The 22,607-nt window shown below is 44.2% G+C and overlaps 1 protein-coding gene across 2 annotated transcripts in view; it reads left to right on the top strand.

Annotated features, from left to right (window-relative positions):
• FLT3 (fms related receptor tyrosine kinase 3) overlaps positions 1-22,607 on the top strand; it is a 66,074-nt gene continuing 43,467 nt past the window's right edge. Inside the window, exon 1 of one of the 2 annotated variants that reach the window (XM_069969866.1) lies at positions 1-79. In XM_069969866.1, the coding sequence (XP_069825967.1) occupies positions 34-79 (46 nt within the window). In that variant the 5' untranslated portion in view covers positions 1-33. Of the gene's footprint in view, positions 80-10,393; positions 10,928-22,607 lie in introns of those variants that run through there. The other variant, XM_069969867.1, reaches the window with a different exon arrangement.

The raw sequence follows: 22,607 nt of genomic DNA, 5'->3' as shown, positions 1-22,607 counted from the left end.
GTTGTCGCACTTGTGTGGAGGAGACCTGTCACCATGAGAGTGTATAGAAGAACCTGCACTACCAGGACATGGCTTCAAGGTAAGACAAAACTTGTCTGGTCCTATCTGGCATGGAGTCTAATGTACAAACACTCGAAATGCATGAGCGCTCGTATAGAACTCTGCTTTGTAAACTCTGCTCTGCTTATAGAATTACTCTGCGGTTTTTTGACATTGTATATTGTACAAACCCAACACCAAATCATAGATCCCATTCGCCTTATATCGGTGACTTTTCTTTATACGCGTTAAAGAAAAAATGTATATGTTGGAAATTGTTCTACATACAACTCTAATGTGTAAGTTGTAACCATAAGGATGGACTATTTTATGGTCCATAACGTCTGTACCTATATCCATGCATTGCATCATAGCAACTCTCATAGGAAAAGGAGTCCTAATCGTAGTATTGGTAGACATTGATCCATTTGGTTTCTTAAGGTGCTAAGGATATTCCATCAAGTAGCAGTAATCTTGTTGTGGATAAAAGCAATGATATTACCCAGTACCATAGAGTCATGTTATCTATTAACCTTACAAGCTTTATTGGTTCCTATTAGAGATGAGCGAACCTGGAGCATACTCGAGCCCATCTGAACCCAAACGTTCGGCATTTGATTAGCGGTGGCTGCTGAAGTTGGATAAAGCCCTAAGGCTATGTGGAAAACATGGATATAGTCATTGGCTGTATCCATGTTTTCCAGACAACCTTAGAGCTTTATCCAAGTTCAGCAGCCACCGCTAATCAAATACCGAACGTTCGGGTTCGGATGGACTTGAGCATGCTCCAGGTTCGCTCATCTCTAGTTCCTATATATCAGTTGCGGTAGATATTATTTAAAAAATTTGCTCAATGCTAATGCAAAAATGCGTTGGTAGTCCTAAGGCTTTTTTACCCTTTTCTGTGGCCTGTTAAGGCGCCTAATAAAAAAACACAATGTTTTCTCCTCCAGGGACTATCCCACGGAAAAGGGAAGAAATAACTTTTTTACAGAAACAAGTTACTTCTCCATGAGCTGTACAGGTTCCCATATGTTTGTTGCCTTTGGACTTGTTTCTTTGTTCCATAAACATTGGCATACGTATGGGCAGAAGCTAACCCAAACGTGTATCTACCTTCGGGATTGTTCTGTGTGTAATAACCAGGTAGAACAATGCAGTAGATGCTTTCTCATCCAGTTCCTAGACCAGCCTTGTGTCACTACTGGCAGGAATTAAACTACAGAAAAGAGAAGATCAGTGAATATAACAGAAACGCGTGGGAACGTCTTATTATTTCTTGTTTTATATTAGGGATAGCTTTCTTACATTTACTCTTTCCAGAGCAGAATCATTGACACGGGTTGTTGATAACTGATAGACAGATCCAGTGTGTAAGTGAATGGAGGATCCCACCCTGGACTCAATTTTTCTCCAGAGTTTTTAGAATATATCAAGTAAAAGTAACATTTTTGGACACAGTATTTACCAGTGATACAACGATTTAGCATAACTGGAAACACCGGAAAAATTAGTTGAATGTAATGTCCATAATACTGGAAATTCCTCATTTTTCGCCCATTTATGATCACCCATCGCGTCAGTAGAGCATGACAACCCTTTCTCTGGCATCCTAACAGGAGCAGAATATTCAACTTTATTTTCCTTTTCCTATATGTGTTATTGGATTGTTTCATCAGGGCAGAGGCACAATAAATGTTTTTGACGTATAGCTGTTAGCTGAGAGTCAATAGGGAAATTTGAAATTCCATGCCCACGTGACGTTTTTGTCCTGGATGTTTTTGTGTTTTTTGGCAGAATTGCAGCATGCTCTACGTTTGATGCTTTTATTAAGGTGCGGAGTGGCCATTTTCTGGTGTAGAGGGGCCTGAATAATTCTATTCGCACACACCTGTTTGGCGAATAAATTTTCACATCGGGCCCCTCTACACTTGTTGCACCAGAGGGACAGGGAGGTGGAAGACAGAACAGGGGAACGGCCTCTACGTTTGCTGAATTTAACATTTTTCTAGCGGAAAACATTAAAGAAACCTATGCCAGCTGTGGGCACAGGATTTAAGTAGAGGCATTGCATCGCCACTGCGGGGATATTTTTTAGGCCAAGCTCAGAAAAGAATGTACTTCAGCAAAAAAAAATTATTTAAAATCAACTGGTGCCAGAAAGTGACAAAGATTTGTTAATTTGGAAGACAATGTAGGAAAAGGAAACAGGCACTCTCCGGTTTATTGCTCATAAAACTTTACATGTGCAGGGAGGGGGGGGGGGAGTTTGGAGCAGGCATCTGATTAGTGAGTGCCCGTTTCTTTTTCCTACATTGTCTTCTAAAATATTTCTACTTAAACAGGGCACTACTGCATAGCAAGAGACCGGAGTCTACACTACTGTCTATGTGTGTTCTGAGCTCAGGTGTCAGAGATTGCCGGTACTGCTATTGCCTACTGCCTTATCTGTATCAGATTTGTTAAGGGTCCATTTACGCTGAAAGATTATCTGAACAGACTATAAACAGATATCAAGTCATAAAGGAAAGATTGAGATTTCTCCTCTTTTCAAATCCATTCCTGGCCTTGGCTTCAAATCTTTGGCAGATAATCTGTCAGAAAATCTTTCTGTGTAAATGGACCCTAATTTACTTCTGTTAAAAAATATCGGTACTTATCAGCTGGTGGTGGGTGCAGGCCTACGCCTGGTCAGTAGCAGGGGAATTTTTTTGGACAATTTTTAACAATTATTCTGCAACACAAATCCTGGAATTACATGATGAAATAATCACATGACTTAAAAGTTAAAAGAAAATGCAGGGATGAAACATAAAATAAAAAAAAAGGTTTATACTATTGCACCCAAAAAAAAAAGACTCAAAAAGAATTTTTAGGGATTTTTTCGTGCAGTTTTTTTTTCAGCCCAAAAAACACCATGCAGAATTTATGTCTGATGGAAACCTCAGACAGTGGAAGTTTACATGGTGCATATAGTATATTGTGCAGAACCTCCAGTTTGACTTTTTTATTGTATGGAATATATCAGTTTAGGAAACTTTCCCCGTGAATTATTCATGATAGAAAACCATCATCCGTAGTAACTTCACATGTCCGGATTATACCCCTCTATGAAAGGAATTTTAAAGGTAGGTTGACACTGAGGAATAGGGGTGGGTTCACACTGAGGAATAGGGGTGGGTTGACACTGAGGAATAGGGGTGGGTTCACACTGAGGAATAGGGGTGGGTTCACACTGAGGAATAGGTGAGGAATTAGGTGAGTAATTGAATAGGAATCCACTCTTATTTCAGCTTGAAATTACTCCCGTAAAATATGTATAGAGCAATGTCCTATTGTGTTCAATGGGATTTCTGCTCTGTTGTTCACACTGCAGAATTTCCGAGCAGAATTTTTGGCCGCTGATCTGCTTTCTGCCCAAAGAATTGGCATGTCAATTCTTTGGCCCTGTTCACACTGAGCAGGAATGTTTGAAATCCACGGCGGAGCTCTCATCCTCCGTGCTTAGTGTGCTGCTTTGAGTGAATGAGAGGGCGCGTCCGCTGCCGCCGCTCTCCGCTCAAGGAAATGACATGTCACTTCTTTGAGCAGAAAGCGGCGGCAACGGAAGAGCGCGTGCCCTCTCATTCACTCAAAGCAGCACACTTAGCACAGCGGGATTTCGTGGTGGAGAGTGTGAACCGGCCCTTTGGGCTGATTCTGCTAGAGGAATCCTACAGAAATCAATGGGGGCTTAAATTCTGCTTGAATTCTGCTCAATTTCAGCTCCTATTTTGCTCCTATTCTGCCAGCGCTGAATAGACGAGGAATTTCAAGCAGAAAATGTTCCTCTTCAATTCCTCAGTGTGAACCTACCCGTATAGGGAAATTTGTATGTCTGATGCCAAGTAGTTTAGTAAGATTTTCAATTTTGGCCATAGTAGGATGACAGGTACATGCGTCCATTACAAAGGCAATGTTTACAGTTACAACAATGGTAAGAATTCAGAGAATTCCTACAATTGTTGTGTAACTCTTTGTAATCCTGTAGAACCCTAATCTTAAAGGGGTTACCCCAAGATAAAACGGTATCCCCAATCCACAGAATAAGAAGCTGATCAGTGGGGTCCGACTGCTGGGACCACCCTGATCTTGAGAATGAATGAGTTCAGTACTTGGCTATGTTCTGATGTCCCATAAAGAATGAATGGAGCGTCGATGGAACATTCACATAGTTGCTCTAGTTTCTTAGTGAGGCCAACTGACCTCTATTTATGGTCCCAGTGCTCAGACCCCCACCGATCAGCTATTCTGCAGATAGAGGATACTTTTAATTTTGGGATAGAAGTTAAGTTTAACCCTATTTATGTTGGACTATGTATGTTATCATCATTTATCCGGGCAAGGAAACCTAGTGATAAGGACAGATATCACCCTATTTAACCCTTTACGTTTTGGAATGTAGCAGCTGTTTATCTCACGTTTGGTTTGAACAAGCTTTAGCTTACAATGTTAGACTACTCCTAATGTAAGTATTTACCGGCATACAAGTACGTGAAGGGCTGGACTATTTATGGCTAAGGGCAACTTATGTACCTGCACCAGCTATGAGCTCTACATGTTCTGCAGACTGTATAAGTGACTACATACAGAGACCATATAGTGATGACCCCAGCTCTACTCATGTTCTGAAGACTGTATGAGTGATTACAGTGCAGTTACTTTCAGTGACTAGAGGGGACATTCACCTTCCCTGTGTTTTTCATCTGGCCCAGACCATCATAAAGAATTCTTCCAACCACTGATTTCCAGACAAGCATCATAGGTTTCTCACTCTAACAACCTCTCTACCTCTATACAAACACCTCATGTATATTGACTCTGGTAATAATGCCTCAAACATAGTAATAGTGCCCTCAAAACTGCAATAGTGCCCCATTTAGCCCCCACACTGTAACTGGGCCCGCTTTGTGCATACAGGAGTGAGGCTCCCCTTTGTAGACATATACTTTATCTAGTGCCTGATATTGTAGTTACACATAAAACAAAGAAATAGCCAGAACTTCACTCACACTTGTTCACACTATGCAGTTTGCATGCTGCTGTGGATAACAGACGGGTGTCCTAGAAATGGCTGAGTCCCATAGCAAACTTTTTATTGCCCCCTTCCTCCTTCCTGACTGACCACTAAGCCATCAAGTGCAATCATATATTCATAATTGCAAGCGCTGGTCACAAGGGCCTGCAGTTAAAGGGACATTTGCAGAACCTGGGAGGGCCACTCGGCCACCGGGAGCTGCATATAATGACGGCTCAGGGGGCCCAGTGTATTGCAGTAGCGGTTATCTGGCCCTCCAATGCAGCGGGCCCCATAGCAGCCGATATAGCTGCTACACTGGTATTTAGGCCCCTCTATCTATCTATCTATCTATCTATCTATCTATCTATCTATCTATCTATCTATCTATCTATCTATCTTTCTCTCTCTCTCTCTCTCTCTCTCTCTATCTATTATCTATCTATCTATCTATCTATCTATCTATCTATCTATCTATCTATCTATCTAAATTAGAATGAGAGAGAGATGCCACTCTGGTTGAAGATGAAGATTTCAAGGGAAAAAGACTCGAGTCGAGACGTTGCTGCACGTGAATAGAATTAGCACCTTCATCTTCAACCAGAGTGCTCTTTTGTTCTTATCTGGTATCCAGTGGTGCTATGAGCTATAAGCTCTATTGACTGGAAGTCTGCACAGTGCCGTTTAAATCTGCAATTATTTATCTCCTATCTCTCTCTGTAATATCTATCTATCTATCTATCTATCTATCTATCTATCTATCTATCTCCTATCTGTCTATCTATCTATCTATCTATCTCCTATCTATCTATCTATCTATCTATCTATCTATCTATCTATCAATCTATCTATCTATCTATCTATCTATCTATCTATCTATCTATCTATCTCCTATCTATCTATCTCCTATCTATCTATCTATCTATCTATCTATCTATCTATCTATCTATCTATCTATCTATCTTTTATCTATCTATCTTTTATCTATCTATCTATCTATCATTTATCTATCTATCTATCTCCTATCTATCTATCTATCTATCTATCTATCTATCTATCTATCTATCTATCTAATCTATCATCTATCTATCTATCTATCCATCTATCTTTTATCTATCTATCTATCTTTTATCTATCTATCTAGCTATCTATCTATCTATCTATCTATCATTTATCTATCTATATATCTTCTATCTATCTATCTATCTATCTATCTATCTATCTATCTATCTATCTATCTATCTTCATAGAGATGTTCTTCAGGCTGTATTCAAACACAGTACTTTGGACCATTTTAGCCCTTATTTGCATGAGCTTATCCTTAACATTAAAACCACTGACAAGTGAATAACATTGATTACCTTAGTATATTAGTGTGTCTGGTTTGATCCCTTAGAAGAGCTGACTATGAAAGATGTCCAAACACACAGGGCACTGCAGGTTACTATGTATGGGGTTACATACTGATATGGGGTACTGCAGGTTACTATGTATGGGGCTACATACTGATATAGGGCACTGCAGGTTACTATGTATGGGGCTACATACTGATATGGGGTACTTCAGGTTACTATGTATGGGGCTACATACTGATATGGGGTACTGCAGGTTACTATGTATGGGGCTACATACTGATATGGGTTACTGCAGGTTACTATGTATGGGGCTACATACTGATATGGGGTACTGCAGGTTACTATGTATGGGGCTACATACTAATATGGGGTACTGCAGGTTACTATGTATGGGGCTACATACTGATATGGGGTACTGCAGGTTACTATGTATGGGGCTACATACTGATATGGGGTACTGCAGGTTACTATGTATGGGGTAACATCAGTGGAGGATTAAATGTACCCTGGGCCCCGGGCTGTCCACCCAACCTGGGCCCCCCCCCCCCCCACAAGTCAATCCGCCCACATTATAATCCGCTACCGCGCCCCCCCACTGTCCCCAATAAACACTGCCTGCCTCCCCTCCCTGCTGGCCCCAATAAACATAATGTTTGGTCCCTTGCTGCTACCCCCAGTAAGCATTGCCCACCCCACCTCCACTGCTCCACTGCCCCCAATAAACATATTGCCACCTCACCTGGTCCCCTGATATTGCCCCCCCCCCCCCAAGGTCACAGCAGCACAGAGGATGTCAGGAGAGGAGGGTGCTGATCTTATAGGAGAGGTCACAGCAGCACAGAGGATGTCAGGAGAGGAGGGTGCTGATCTTATAGGAGAGGTCACAGCAGCACAGAGGATGTCAGGAGAGGAGGGTGCTGATCTTATAGGAGAGGTCCGAGCAGCACAGAGGATGTCAGGAGAAGAGGGTGCTGGTCTTATAGGGGAGGTCGCAGCGCCCAGCAGCACAGAGGATGTCAGGAGAGGAGGGTGCTGATCTATAGGGGAGGTCCCAGCAGCACAGAGGATGTCAGGAGAGGAGGGTGCTAATCCTATAGGAGATGGTCCCCCTTTATAGATGGTCTCCCTCTTTCCCCCTCTATAGATTGTCCCCCTCTTTCCCCCCTTATAGATGGTCCCCCTCTTTCCCCCTCTATAGATGGTCCCCCTCTTTCCCCCTTTATACATGGTCCCCCTCTTTCCCCCTTTATACATGGCCCCCCTCTTTCCCCCTCTATAGATGGTCCCCCTCTTTCCCCCTCTATAGATGGTCCCCCTCTTTCCCCCTTTATACATGGTCCCCCTCTTTCCCCCTTTATACATGGCCCCCCCCTTTCCCCCCCTATAGATGGTCCCCCTCTTTCCCCCTTTATAGATGGTCCCCCTCTTTCCCCCCCTTATAGATGGTCCCCCTCTTTCCCCCCTTATAGATGGCCCCCCTCTTTCCCCCTCTATAGATTGTCCCCCTCTTTCCCCCCTTATAGATGGTCCCCCTCTTTCCCCCTTTATAGATGGTCCCCCTCTTTCCCCCCCTTATAGATGGTCCCCCTCTTTCCCCCTCTATAGATGGTCCCCCTCTTTCCCCCTTTATACATGGTCCCCCTCTTTCCCCCTTTATACATGGTCCCCCTCTTTCCCCCTCTATAGATGGTCCCCCTCTTTCCCCCTTTATAGATGGTCCCCCTCTTTCCCCCCCTTATAGATGGTCCCCCTCTTTTCCCCCTTATAGATGGTCCCCCTCTTTCCCCCTCTATAGATGGTCCCCCTCTTTCCCCCCTTATAGATGGTCCCCCTCTTCCCCCTCTATAGATGGTCCCCTTCTTTCCCCCCTTATAGATGGTCCCCCTCTTTCCCCCCTTATAGATGGTCCCTCTCTTTCCCCCTTTATAGATGGTCCCCCCCTCTTTCCCCCCTTTATAGATGGTCCCCCCAGTCAGTAAATAACATAAAAATAACAAAATACAACTCACCTACCCTGCGTTCCCCCGTCGATCCTCTCTCCTTCTGCAGTCTCCGGCTGAGCGCGGCTGCCAGGGGTGTCCGGTCCTCTCCCCGGCAGCGCGCGCATCACACAGCTCCTAGTGCCGCCTGGGCCCTGACTTCCGGTACGTGCGCTCCCAGTGCCGGAAGTCAGGGCCCCAGGCAGCACTAGGAGCTGTGTGATGCGCGCGCTGGCGGGGAGAGGACGGGACACCCCCGGCAGCCGCGCATCAGCCGAAGGCAGCCGGAGACTCTTGTGACCGCAAGCGAAACAATGCTTGCGGTCACAAGAGCCTGCAGTGCCGGGGGGAAGGGGGCCTCCCGGGCGGCATTATAATGTGGGTGGCGTGGCATGGGCCCCCCCCCGGAGCCTCGGGCCCCGGGCGGCCGCCCAAACCGCCCACATTATAATCTGCCACTGGGTAATGGGGTACTGCAGGTTACTATGTATGGGGCTACATACTGATATGGGGCACTGCAGGTTACTATGTATGGGGCTACATACTGATATGGGGTACTGCAGGTTACTATGTGTGGGGTAACATACTGATACCATCCTATAGATAGATGATAACGTTTGGGATATCCCCTTTTATATACCCTGTCAGATTAATAGTTACATAAATCCTTGAAAAATCTCAGACTTCCCCCATGTTATCTTCTTACATTTATCTATGACGCATCAGAAGATCAATTTAACTGGATTCCCCATGTTAAAGGGATTATCTCTCTAAGACAACTTCTCTATATATGTCCTTCTGGGCCGTATGGGCATGTCAGTGGGGGAGGGGGGGGGGCGGTTTCTCTATAGAAGCCCCTCTAAATCAGCTATTGCTATGGGTTGATTCTATTATACTAATTTTCTCTTGTTTTGTGTTCACCCTGTCAGTAAGGGTCCTTTTACATGCATATATTAATTGCTTGTTTGGCAAAGTGATATTTTTTTCTTTTAAACAAGAAGATAAGTCGCTATAAAAATCATTTGTGCGTTCGTGTATAATTTGTGAATATTCCTAATTGCGTTCGTATCCATTTATGATAAGTGTTTACACCGAAAGACGTGGATTTTGAGGTCAGCTCAAAAGATGCGACCAACTACATACCTACGATTTTTTGTTCATAGTTTGATCGTTGCTGCATTTACACCAGAAGATTAACGCTTAAATTTGAGCGATTTAACGGTTTTTAAGACGATAATCGGCCCGTGTAAAATGTTTTAGTAAATTGAATACTGACTCGACTGTTAACTGTGTAAAAATATAAGCCATCATTTAAGCATCTCTACATTGATCAATACATGTAAATATAAATCGAAGTGTATAGGGACAGGCTTTTACTTTGTGTGAAATTACTGCCATCTAATGGAGGAACTAGTCATTGCACTTAATCATAATTTATAAACCTACGGTAATAGACATAGATAGTGTTGAGTATTATAGTTTTCGGTCACTGGGAGTCAGATGCCAAGCATTCGAGTTCAGAGAACATTGCCGAACCCAAAGAGTTTGGCAGCTCCGCTGAACACTAGACTGTAATGACATAAGGAAGCCCTAAACATTTAATATAGTGAATAGAAAAATGTGAAAAAAATCTGTCATGTGACCCTCACCATTGTTCACACAGTGTATATTGAGGCTTAAAAATATCCATTTTCAATTGTAATATAGGCAATATATTACCTATGTATTATAAATATAAAGAGGGAGATTTATCAAACATGGTGTAAAGTGAAACTGGCACAGTTGCCCCTAGAAACCAATCAGATTCCACCTTTCATTTTCCAAAGAGCCTGTGAGAAATGAAAAGTGGAATCTGATTGGTTGCTAGGGGCGACTGAGCCAGTTTCACTTTACACCATGTTTGATAAATCTCCCCCAATATTGATATATGTAAGAAAAAAATCCAAAGACGCTACAGAAACAATCCGCACGAAACCAGGGGAGAATGGTGGTGAATTTAAATCCGCAGCATGACATGATCTTGGAGTGAGAAACAATTGGAATGAGTGCAGATTTTCTTCATTGACTTCAGATTTTGGAGCATAATTTCTGCGGATATCCTACTGCTGAAAACCTGCAGCCTTTACGTGATTTGCGGCTGTACCCTGAGTTGATGTGAGGCCACTAAGATCACATTTCTGAGGTCTGTTCCTTTAAGACTCTTCTGGAATGCCACCTTGCTTAGTAGATAAGGGCTTTTTGTTGTAGGAGTCTTCACTGCCTGTACCCCCACACACTGACCCAGCTGTATACTGCTTAGCTCAGAAAGCTGGTATATAACTAAGCACACATACTCGATAGTTGCTTGTTATTTATTGCTCATGTGATACTAAAATAGTAACTATTAATATATGGGACACCCCCTTGTTTTCTGCATCGCCTCTCGGACCGCTGACAGTGCTCTGCTCCAGATAGTTGGATGGATGGTTTTGCTGCCTAGGACTCCACCATGAACACCTGTAATGAAGCTAAGTATTGACTAAGTAAACTGTTTAAACAATGTAGTTTTATTCCTATTGGCATTTTCTATAGCAGATACATTATTAATAAGGTTGAAAAAAAGACAAGCCCATCAAGTTTAACCTAAAATCCTACTGTGTTGATCCAGAGGAAGGCAAAAACCCTTATAAGCCAGATACCAATTGCCCCATCCAGGGACGGACACAGACTGCAAAGGGCCTCTGTGTAACAAATGTGTTTGGGCCCCCATAACCTATTCATATCTCCACCTTTCTGCCTTCAAGGCGCACACATATGTACGCCCGGGTATCCGGTAGATGTGTCCTGGTTTCTCGCCAGGGCCCTACAGCACAGTACAAATGCCAGGGCCCACTAAAGAACTGTACTGCAGTCTGTTTCCGAGAGGACAACCCCTTGAGTTGTCTACTCATTTGTACTTCAAATCCCAGCACATTCTGAGGACTTCACACTGCAGTAAATGCTGGGAGTTGTAGTGTTTGCAGCTGTTGTACGTGGAGGGTCCTTGGTGCATTGTACTCTGGATGCTGTGTGGGAATAAGAATATATAGCTCAGAGTGTGGAAGTGACCACAGAACAGCACTAATAGGGGATAGAACAAAGGGGCCCTTAATCACTGTTGGGTCACAGGTGGGATACATGTACTGTATGTGGCTGCACAGGTGGGATACATGTACTGTATGTGGCTGTACAGGTGGGAGACATGTATGTGGCTGCACAGGTGGGATACATGTACTGTATGTGGCTGCACAGGTGGGATACATGTACTGTATGTGGCTGCACAGGTGGGAGACATGTATGTGGCTGCACAGGTGGGGTGCATGTACTGTATGTGGCGGCTCAGGGTGTATATGAAAGAGAAAAACAACCATGCTGCAGGGGGGGAGGGGGCACAGTTATTGGGAAAAAAAGGCTTAGACTTACAATCAAACATCAACATCAGAGGGTGGGAGGCTCTGTGATTTTTCTTACACAGTCCACCTCTATCTTATAACTTCCAGCAGCCTGACAGACACACTGACAATAATCACTCACTGCCAGAGCTGCTGCTGCTGCTCCTCTTCACAGTCCCGTCCCTGGCAGCCATAACCCTGCAGTATCCCTCCAGCCCCTGTCACCACATGCTCTCTCCTCCACACACAAGGTATGCCGGACAGTGGAGTACAGGAGGGGGAGGGGCTGTCAGCAGCAGCGTGCAGGAAGAGAGGAGGAGAGAGGAGAACCAGCCCAGGCCGGGCACAGCATCCAGTGACTAAGTGGGCCCCACAGGCGCAAGGGGGCCCGCACTTCCCGGGTGCTAATACCGCCTGGGGGCCCACTACAGACATGTGCCATGCTGAACTGACACTTTAGAGTCTGAGCCTGGCGGGCCCCTCTATTGGCCTGGGCCCCTGTGCAGCTGAACAGGCTGCACAAGTGATAAGTCCGCCTCTGGCCCCATCACAGGGAGAAAAAAATCCTACCAACTCCAGTATGGCAATCAGAACAATCCCTGGATCAGCGTCCTATCACATGTAATCTAGTGCCCATAACTTTTAATATCAAATTTTTAAAGAGAGTGTACCACTACATGAACAGAGGGTACATGAACGGTGGTACAAAAAAAAAAAGGGGAAAAATGGCATCCCTGCGCCAGCACTGGTCTGTTCATGTAAAAAAACACAAAGTGATGCACCTAGATGTACATTCGCTTAAAAGGGGTTATCCAGCAAAAAATGTTTATCTTTCAGATCAACTGGTGTTGAAAGTTATATTGATTTGTAATTAACTTCTCTTCAAAAATCTGAATTATTCCTGCACTCATCAGCTGCTGTATGTCCTGCGGTAAGTGGTATATTCTTTTCATTCTAACACAGTGCTCTCTGCTGCCACCTCTGTCCATGTTAGGAACTGTCCAGAGCAGCAGCAAATCCCCATAGAAAACCTCTCCTGCTCTGGACAGTTCCTGTCAGAGAGCACTGTGTCAGACTGGAAAGAAAACATTTCCTGCATACAGCAGCTAATAAGTATGGGAAGACTTGAGATTCTTAAATAGAAGTAAATTACAAGTCTATATAACTTTCTGAAACCAGGTGATGTGAAAGAAAAAGATTTTCGCAGGATAACCACTTTAAGGGTACGTTCACACATAGACCCGCTGCAGATCCCTGCCCAGTAAACCCTATGGGCAGACAAACTCGCAGCAGGATGCACATCCCGCTGCAAGTTTGTCCGCAGCCCACCCAGTTAACCTCCCAGCCGACGGAGTGTATACATCGCCTGGTCCCCGCTCTGGCTTGCTTCTGGGGTTCTCGGCATGTCCCGCTCGGCCAATCACTGATTGGCTGAGTGAAACGTGAAGACACCGAGAGGCCCGAAGCAAGCCGGAGCAGGGACCAGGTGATGTATACGCTCCGGCAGCCGGGGGTTAACAGGGCGGGCTGCTGACAAACTTGCAGCGGGATGTGCATCCTGCTGCGAGTTTGTCTGCCCATAGAGTTTACTGGGCAGGGATCCGCAGAGGGTCTCGCTGCGAATTCACATTGAGCAATCCCCTGCGGATCCGGTACGTGTGAACGTACCCTAAAGAAAAGCATCCAGGTCTCGTACTGCTCGTACAGTAAAGAATCCGCGTCGATGCTGATGGTGAAATCTTCTTTCCTCTAGACATAGAGAATGCTCCCTTGTCATGGTTACAGACCTAGGAGTAAAAATACCACTCCAAAGATCTCTGTACTGTCCATTCATATATTTGTACATTGTAATCAGATCGCCCCTAAGACGTCTTTTCTTCTAAACTAAATAGCCCCAAGCTTGATAACCCGTCTTGATACATTGGCAACCCCTGTCCACAGGCCCTATACACCTCATGGCACCTATTTTGGTGGACCCAATGGGGGAGATTTATCAAACTGGTGTAAAGTAGAATTGTCTTAGGGCCCTATTATACGGGACGATTATCGTGCAAAAAATCGTTATATTGTTCAAATTTAAACGATAATCGTTCTGTGGAATTGCAGGCAACGATCAAAAAATCGTTCGTATGTCGATCCTTGATTTAGATCTGAACCTAAAATTATTGTTAATTGTTCGTTAATCGTTCGCTGTAATTCCACGTTCGTTCGCTCAAGTTCCGCATTTTTTCACTAATCATTCAGTGTAATTGCACATTGCCCATTGTTTTCCTGAGATAAGAAGGAATAAGGGTCTTTTTACACAGAAAGATTATCTGACAGATTATCTGTCAAAGATTTGAAGCCAAAGCCAGGAACAGACTATAAACAGAGATCAGGTCATAAAGGAAAGCATGAGATTTCTCCTCTTTTCAAATCCATTCCTGGCTTTGGCTTCAAATCTTTATCAGATAATCTGTCAGATAATCTTTCTGTGTAAATGGACCCTAAACGATCGCAATAACGATCGTATCTAACGACCATCGTTCTGTGTAATATGGTGAACGATTTCAGGTTAACGATAAACACTCTCGTTTGTGATCGTTTATCGTTAGTCGTTAATTGTTAAAAATAGCTCCATGTAATAGGACCCTTAGGGTCCATTTACATAGAAAGATTATCTGACAGATTATCTGCCAAAGATTTGAAGTCAAAGCCAGGAACAGACTATAAACAGAGATCAGGTCGTAAAGGAAAGCCTGAGATTTCTCCTCTTTTCAAATCCATTCCTGGCTTTGGCTTCAAATCTTTGGCATATAATCTGTCAGATAATCTTTCTGTGTAAATGGACCCTAAGGACACTATTTTTAACAATTAATGACTAACTATAAACGATCGCAAACGAGAGTGTTTATCGTTAACCTGAAATCGTTCACCATATTACACAGAACGACGGTGTTAGATACGATTGTTATTGCGATCGTTTAGGGTCCATTTACACAGAAAGATTATCTGACAGATTATCTGCTAAAGATTTGAAGCCAAAGCCAGAAATGGATTTGAAAAGAGGAGAAATCTCAGGCTTTCCTTTAGGACCTGATCTCTGTTTATAGTCTGTTCCTGGCTTTGGCTTCAAATCTTTGGCAGTTAATCAGTCAGATAATCTTTCTGTATAAATGGACCCTTATGCTGGGTTTACACGGAGCGATAATTCGCCCAATCGTACGATTAACGATTTCTAAGTAACGATTTTTCTTTTATAACGATCAGCGTTTAGATGGAACGATATATCGTACAGAAAATTCGTTTTCCGATCGTTTTGCGATCGCTTAAACCTATCTCGCACATAGGAAAAATCTGTGAACGACTGTTTACACAGAACATTCGGCGAATTTCTTGCGATCGACGAACGATGATTTAAGAACCTGTTAAAAGATCAAAATGAATGATTTCTCGCTCGTCGTTTGATCGTTCGCTGCGTTTACACGTACGATTATCGTGCAAATTCGCACAATAATCGCTCCGTGTAAACCCAGCATTAGTCGCCCCTAGCATCAGATTCCACCTTTCATTTTTCAAAGAATCTGTGTGGAATAAAGGTGGAATCTGATTGGTTGCTAGGGGCAACTAAGACAATTCTACTTTACAACAGTTTGATAAATCTCCCCCAGTGTGTCTATGGATTACATGGATGGAGTATAATGCTGTATAATCACCATATTAGACGCCAGATCAGCGGTGGTCAGGATGGTTTCTGGCAGAATCTAGCTGGACACTTAGTATAGGTCCTTTATATTTATATGGGACATATATACTCAAATCAAAGCAATCACAAGACGCTAGTAATCCAAACTAAGATAACTGTATAGCTGAAATAGTATATTTTATGAAGCCCCCATAACAAAGTCCAAATTATGTAACCCCCCCACATGTTGTTGGGTCATAGCACCACACCCCTTATTTTGAGGCAATACATCCTATTACTTTTTATTCCCATTCGTAACAATGAGAAGAAGTAAAACTCACAGGCTGCATATTAACTCAATAATGTAGAGAGAGACATAGGAAATGGTTTACAATGCCCACGGGGAAGGGGCAGGAACCCGCTATGTCACATAAGACGTGCGCCACAGAGTGATACTTTAAATAGTTAATTTATTAATAGACGGCTGTGGAACTGACCACAAACATCTTTGTGTATGTTATTCTCACCCCCTCCAGAAACAAGTAACAGTTTACACAGCTAGGCTATGTTCACACTACGTAAAAGTACGGCCGTTGTTGCCATGGGCAACAATGGCAGTACTTTATACGCCTGTGAACGCTGCCTATTGATCTATGGGATCCCAGCCGGAGTGTATACGATGTGTTCCCGTGCGGCGCTGCAAATAACTGGCATGTCGGTTTTCTGCGGCCGCAATTCAATGAATTGCGGCCGTAGGAAACCTTGTCAGTTCACACAATGAAGCGAGCGGCTCCGGTCGCTTGCTTCATTGTGCGATATGGGAAGTTCTGAGGCGGGCGTGTGCGCTGATGCACCTGCATCAGAACCCTGCGGCCGGAAAGATCATCCGGCTGGTACTTAAGTACCGACCGGGATGATCAGGCCAGAGACCGGCCGGGGTCATGGAACAGCCAGTCATACACATAATGTGAACATAGCCTGAACATGAAAGTTGCAGTTTACTCTAAAGCAGAGATGGGGATCCTTCGGCCCTCCAGTTGTTGCAAAACTACAACTCCCTTCGGCTGTCCAAGCATGATTGGAATTGTAGTTTTGCAACAGCTGGAGGGCCAAAGGTTCCCCATTTCTGCTCTGAAGTATTGTTATGTGGTTATACATACGTAGCAATACAGCCCTCCAAAATTCCCCCAGTAAGAATCTACGCTTTCTCACCGGTGAGTTAGTTTTGTGTGTGTGTTACTTACAGTAATATAAAATAGCTTGACGTATACTGACTTCCTGGTGAGTCTGTTTTCAAACAACTGTAGTGTTGTTACTATGTGTCATTACTATTGCATTGTGTTGGGCATTCCTATGTGTTACTGACATGTGATGATACTGTCACTGGTGTCAAACTCAGGCCCTCCAACTGTTACAAAACTACAATACCCATCATGCCCAGATAGCCAAAACTAAAGGTTTGGCTTACCAGGCATGATGAGAATTGTAGTTTTACAACAGCTGGAGGGCCTGAGTTTGACACCCCTGCGTAGAACATGGTTATGTGCTGTCACCTAGTAGTAGACATGTGTACACTACTCTTAGTAAAGTACCTATATAAAGCACTGCAAACATTATATATTACAGAATGTTCTGGTGTGTGTGTGTGTGTGTGTGACATTTGTACCTAATAGCAAGTCTAGGACCTAAAATGGCTTTAGGCCTGGCCTAGAGGCACAGTGTCATGTCATACATATATTCAGTGGTGAACTTAATGTACCCTGGGCTGTCCACCCAACCTCCCCCTTGGGCGTGACCAAACCCATGTCATGGGAAGAAAAAAAAAACACTAGAAAAAATTTCACCCTCTGTTCAGTCCCCATATGATAGGTAGCTCTCTCTATGCTGTTTCCTTATAGTAGATGGAAACTTTGCCAACCCCCTATATAGTAGATGGTCCCCTGTGTAGTCTCCACATAGTAGATGGCCCATGTATAGCACCCTATAGTAGATGGCCCCCTGTGTGGTCTCCCTATAGTGGATGGTCCCCTGTGTAGTCACCTTATAGTAGATGGCCCCCTGTGTTGTTCCTCTATAGTAGATGGCCCCCTTTGTAGTCTCCCTATAGTAGATGGCCCACTGTGTAGTCCCCTTATAGTAGATGGCCCCCTGTAAAGTGCCCCTATAGTAGATGGTCCCCTGTTTAGTCCCTTTATAGTAGAAGGTCTATTGCATAGTCCCCTTATCCCTCTGTGCAGTGTCCATAAGTAGGTGGCTTCCTGTGTTGTTCCTCTTATATGACATGGCCCGCTGTATAGTCCCCCTATAGTAGATGGCCAGCCCCCTGTGTAGTCCCCTATAGTAGATGGCCCCCTGTGTAGTCCCCTATAGTAGGTGGCCCCCTCTGTGCAGTCTCCATATAGTAGGTGGCCCCTTTTTTGCGATTCCCCTTGAACAGAACACTTACCTGTGAATCCAGGCCAGCCCTGCAGCGGTGCACAGCAGTCGGGGACTTCAGGAGCATAAGAGGATCAGTGCCACTTACCATCCAGCAGTTTATGATCAGATGCTGGTGGTTGTTGATTGGGGGGGGTACAAAGGTTAGGGTTACTTTATTTCATTTTTCTGCCAGCTTGAACCCTTATACAAATATTTTATGGGCTATGACATATTCTGTGTTTATTACTAATATATAGATACCTTTTTTATACCCCTGACTGTGAATATTTGTGTGCATGTCTCTGACAAAATGACATTATGTTGTTTCTGTAAAGTGATTTACGTGTTAGAACAGAACTCCATATTTCCTTCCCGTCTGGCAGTAAATATACACTCTATTAGCCTTAAGGAAGTTAATTGACTCTTTCACTTCTTTTTACTGGTTATATGCTAGTGTTTTTGTTCTCCTTTCCTTGAGGTATAAAATTGCTCACCTTCCTATGTACTATTTTATGAAGGCCACAGTTACTGCAGATGTGGGGGGCATGTCACACCACCTTTGTATCACTTCCATGAACTTTACAGGGAACTTCTCCCTTTATGCACCTTCATTTGTGATATATTAATATATTAATTGTGATGATGTCCAGTTAGAGCAATTGTCCAGAAACCATAATTTTCTCCAGAACTTTCTGAAGCCACTAAGACCTGCATGCCGGGAAGGATAGTTTCACAAATGTCCAGGAGTCACAGGACGATTATCATTGACCTATGTGTGGTGACCGAGGGGCTGCAAGGTGTTAAATGCAGAAGTTAGAGATGTTACAGAACCTTCCTATGGTGTGATGGTGCGAGACTCAAACACAGAGGGAGAGATTTATAAAAGGGTGTAAATATACACCTGGTGTAAACTGCCCACAGCAACCAATTACAGCTCAGCTTTCAGCTCTGGTACAATATAAGAGAAACTGTGATTGGTTGCTGTGGGAAGTTTACACCAGGTGTATATTTACACCCTTTCAGAAATCTCCCCAAGAAAATTCAGGAGTTGTGGTGTCCCACCACGGGTGTTTCTAGTTTAGGCACCTGTCGCAAAAGCCTTGTACTTTGGAGCAGTGTGGTGATGTATGTAAGATGTAAGTTTCACCACTAGATTTCACTATGTATCACTTTGTATGTATTGCACAGCTGTAGTCACTAGAGGGTTACTGCTTTATTACGTGATTCTGTGCACCAAGAGAGATGCTCTTTTCTTCCTACCTATCTATATTCTCTTCTCTTGACATACTTTCTTCTCCACCACTCACAGGGACTGTTACACACCCTGTAGGAAGTCACCACATGGGGAGAGGAAGTGTAGCGCCACCTTAGTTAGTTCCCCTCTGATTCTCCGAGGAGTAGGACACACACAGACCAGGCATCCATGCTGTACTTAGCCAGGGCCTGGCTCTGCCAGGTTCCCTGTCCAGGAGAGACCAGCTGTGATAGTGGATGGACAGCCGTATGGAGAACACAGACACTCTCTTCTTAGAAGCTACACTTACAGACACTATGCAGTGCTAAACAGCTAAGGAGGACAAGTCAGAGAACCCACTCCAACTCCAACCCACGCCGTGAACCTCTCAAAACAGTGCAGGGCAGTATCCTAGACAGGAACTGACCCGGATAGAGAAAAGCAACCGTATCCAAGGCCTACGTACTCTATCTCAAAGCAAAGGTGACATGGGCAAACACTCGGACACTTAGCTCAACTCAGGTAACCAAGACTGGGACTTGTGTCACCCTCGTAGGATCGGTAACCCGACACTGCAGGGCAGAAGGTGGTTTATCCTGTATTGCAAGGGACTCCTCAGTAAAGATCAATTTATTCATTCTACTGGGACTCAGTGATAATTGCACCAGCACCTATACACCAGCACCTATACACACATTTCAGGTGGGTAATCTCCCCACTCCGGACCACCGTGATAAGAGCCCAAGGGACACATCACAGCCCGGCAGGTCACCGATCATTGGGGATCAATATAGCCAGCCACACACACTAAAAGCAGATATACCATCACCCCTGTGTGCTGAGTTAGCACTGGTGTCACAACTACATTCTCACTGGCTGAGCTATATTCCAACCACTGACATAACACCATCCCGGCGGTTGAGCACGGGATCACCCAGTGACCGCCATAGAGTAGTTGCAGAACAATAAACTTTACTGAACAGTTCTTGAAAGGTGCAATACAATTTTCAATCACAGTCTAAGGCTGCCTTTAGACAGATAGATTTATCTGACAGATTTTTGAAGCCAAAGCCAGGAACAGACTATAAACAGGGAACAGGTCATAAAGGCTGAGATTTCTTCTCTTCTTAGATCCATTCCTGGCTTTGGCTTCAAAAATCTTTCAGATAAATCTCTCTGTGTAAAGGCACCATTAGTTCACAACCTTGTTAGGCCTGTCAGAAATTCCCTTCCGGAATACTTTAGACTCTGCTATAGCAGGTCGACTGAGTTTAGGCAGAATTTATGTTTAAAGGGGAACTCCAGGTAGAGGTAAAAAAAAATAAAACGTCTGCGGAAGCATATAGCATTACTTACCTATCTATTCCAGTTTTAAAACTACCAAAAATCTATTTGTTTTGGGGGGTTTTGTTCTGTTTTGTGTTTATGCACCTCCTGGTTGAGCAGTTGTACACCGTACTACAGGTTCCAGAATGCAATGCTTTCCCTCAGCTGTTCATCACAGTCCCCCACCCTGCCCATTCCCCGCCCAAAGATGTTGCAGAACATCTAGGCTGTGTTCACACATTGCAGTTTTATTGTGTTACTGAATTATTTGCAGTAATTTATGATTTCATTGTTGTCCCACCCACATAGCACACTGTATTCTCTACCTGTAACACCACACAGCACGCTGTATTCTCTACCTGTAACACCACACAGCACGCTGTATTCTCTACCTGTAACACCACACAGCACACTGTATTCTCTACCTGTAACACCACACAGCACCCTGTATTCTCTACCTGTAACACCACACAGCACACTGTATTCTCTACCTGTAACACCACACAGCACACTGTATTCTCTACCTGTAACACCACACAGCATGCTGTATTCTCTACCTGTAACACCACACAGCACGCTGTATTCTCTACCTCTAACACCACACAGCACACTTTATTCTCTACCTGTAACACCACACAGCACGCTGTATTCTCTACCTGTAACACCACACAGCACGCTGTATTCTCTACCTGTAACACCACACAGCACGCTGTATTCTCTACCTCTAACACCACACAGCACACTTTATTCTCTACCTGTAACACCACACAGCACGCTGTATTCTCTACCTGTAACACCACACAGCATGCTGTATTCTCTACCTGTAACAACACACAGCACACTGTATTCTCTACCTGTAACACCACACAGCGCACTGTATTCTCTACCTGTAACACCACACAGCACGCTGTATTCTCTACCTGTAACACCACACAGCACACTGTATTCTCTACCTGTAACACCACACAGCGCACTGTATTCTCTACCTGTAACACCACACAGCACGCTGTATTCTCTACCTGTAACACCACACAGCACTGTATTCTCTACCTGTAACACCACACAGCGCACTGTATTCTCTACCTCTAACACCACATAGCACACTGTATTCTCTACCTGTAACCCCACACAGCACGCTGTATTCTCTACCTGTAACACCACACAGCCGGCTATATTCTCTACCTGTAACACCACACAGCACTGTATTCTCTACCTGTAACACCACACAGCACGCTGTATTCTCTACCTGTAACACCATACAGCACGCTATATTCTCTACCTGTAACACCACACAGCACGCTGTATTCTCTATCTGTAACACCCCACAGCACACTGTATTCTCTACCTGTAACAACACACAGCACGCTGTATTCTCTACCTGTAACACCACACAGCCGGCTATATTCTCTACCTGTAACACCACACAGCACTGTATTCTCTACCTGTAACACCACACAGCACGCTGTATTCTCTACCTGTAACACCACACAGCACTGTATTCTCTACCTGTAACAGCACACAGCACACTGTATTCTCTGCCTGTAACAGCACCCAGCACCCTGTATTCTCTATCTGTAACACCCCACAGCACACTGTATTCTCTACCTGTAACAACACACAGCACGCTGTATTCTCTACCTGTAACACCACGCAGCCGGCTATATTCTCTACCTGTAACACCACACAGCACTGTATTCTCTACCTGTAACACCACACAGCACGCTGTATTCTCTACCTGTAACACCACACAGCACTGTATTCTCTACCTGTAACAACACACAGCACGCTGTATTCTCTACCTGTAACACCACACAGCGCTGTATTCTCTACCTGTAACACCACACAGCACGCTGTATTCTCTATCTGTAACACCCCACAGCACACTGTATTCTCTACCTGTAACAACACACAGCACGCTGTATTCTCTACCTGTAACACCACACAGCCGGCTATATTCTCTACCTGTAACACCACACAGCACTGTATTCTCTACCTGTAACACCACACAGCACGCTGTATTCTCTACCTGTAACAGCACCCAGCACGCTGTATTCTCTACCTGTAACACCACACAGCACGCTGTATTCTCTACCTGTAACACCACACAGCACGCTGTATTCTCTACC

The sequence above is a fragment of the Dendropsophus ebraccatus genome, chromosome 5 (genome assembly GCF_027789765.1).
Source record: "Dendropsophus ebraccatus isolate aDenEbr1 chromosome 5, aDenEbr1.pat, whole genome shotgun sequence".
NCBI lineage: Eukaryota > Metazoa > Chordata > Amphibia > Anura > Hylidae > Dendropsophus > Dendropsophus ebraccatus.
Note: the sequence above shows the minus strand (reverse complement) of the source record. Positions and strands in the feature narration are given on the sequence as shown.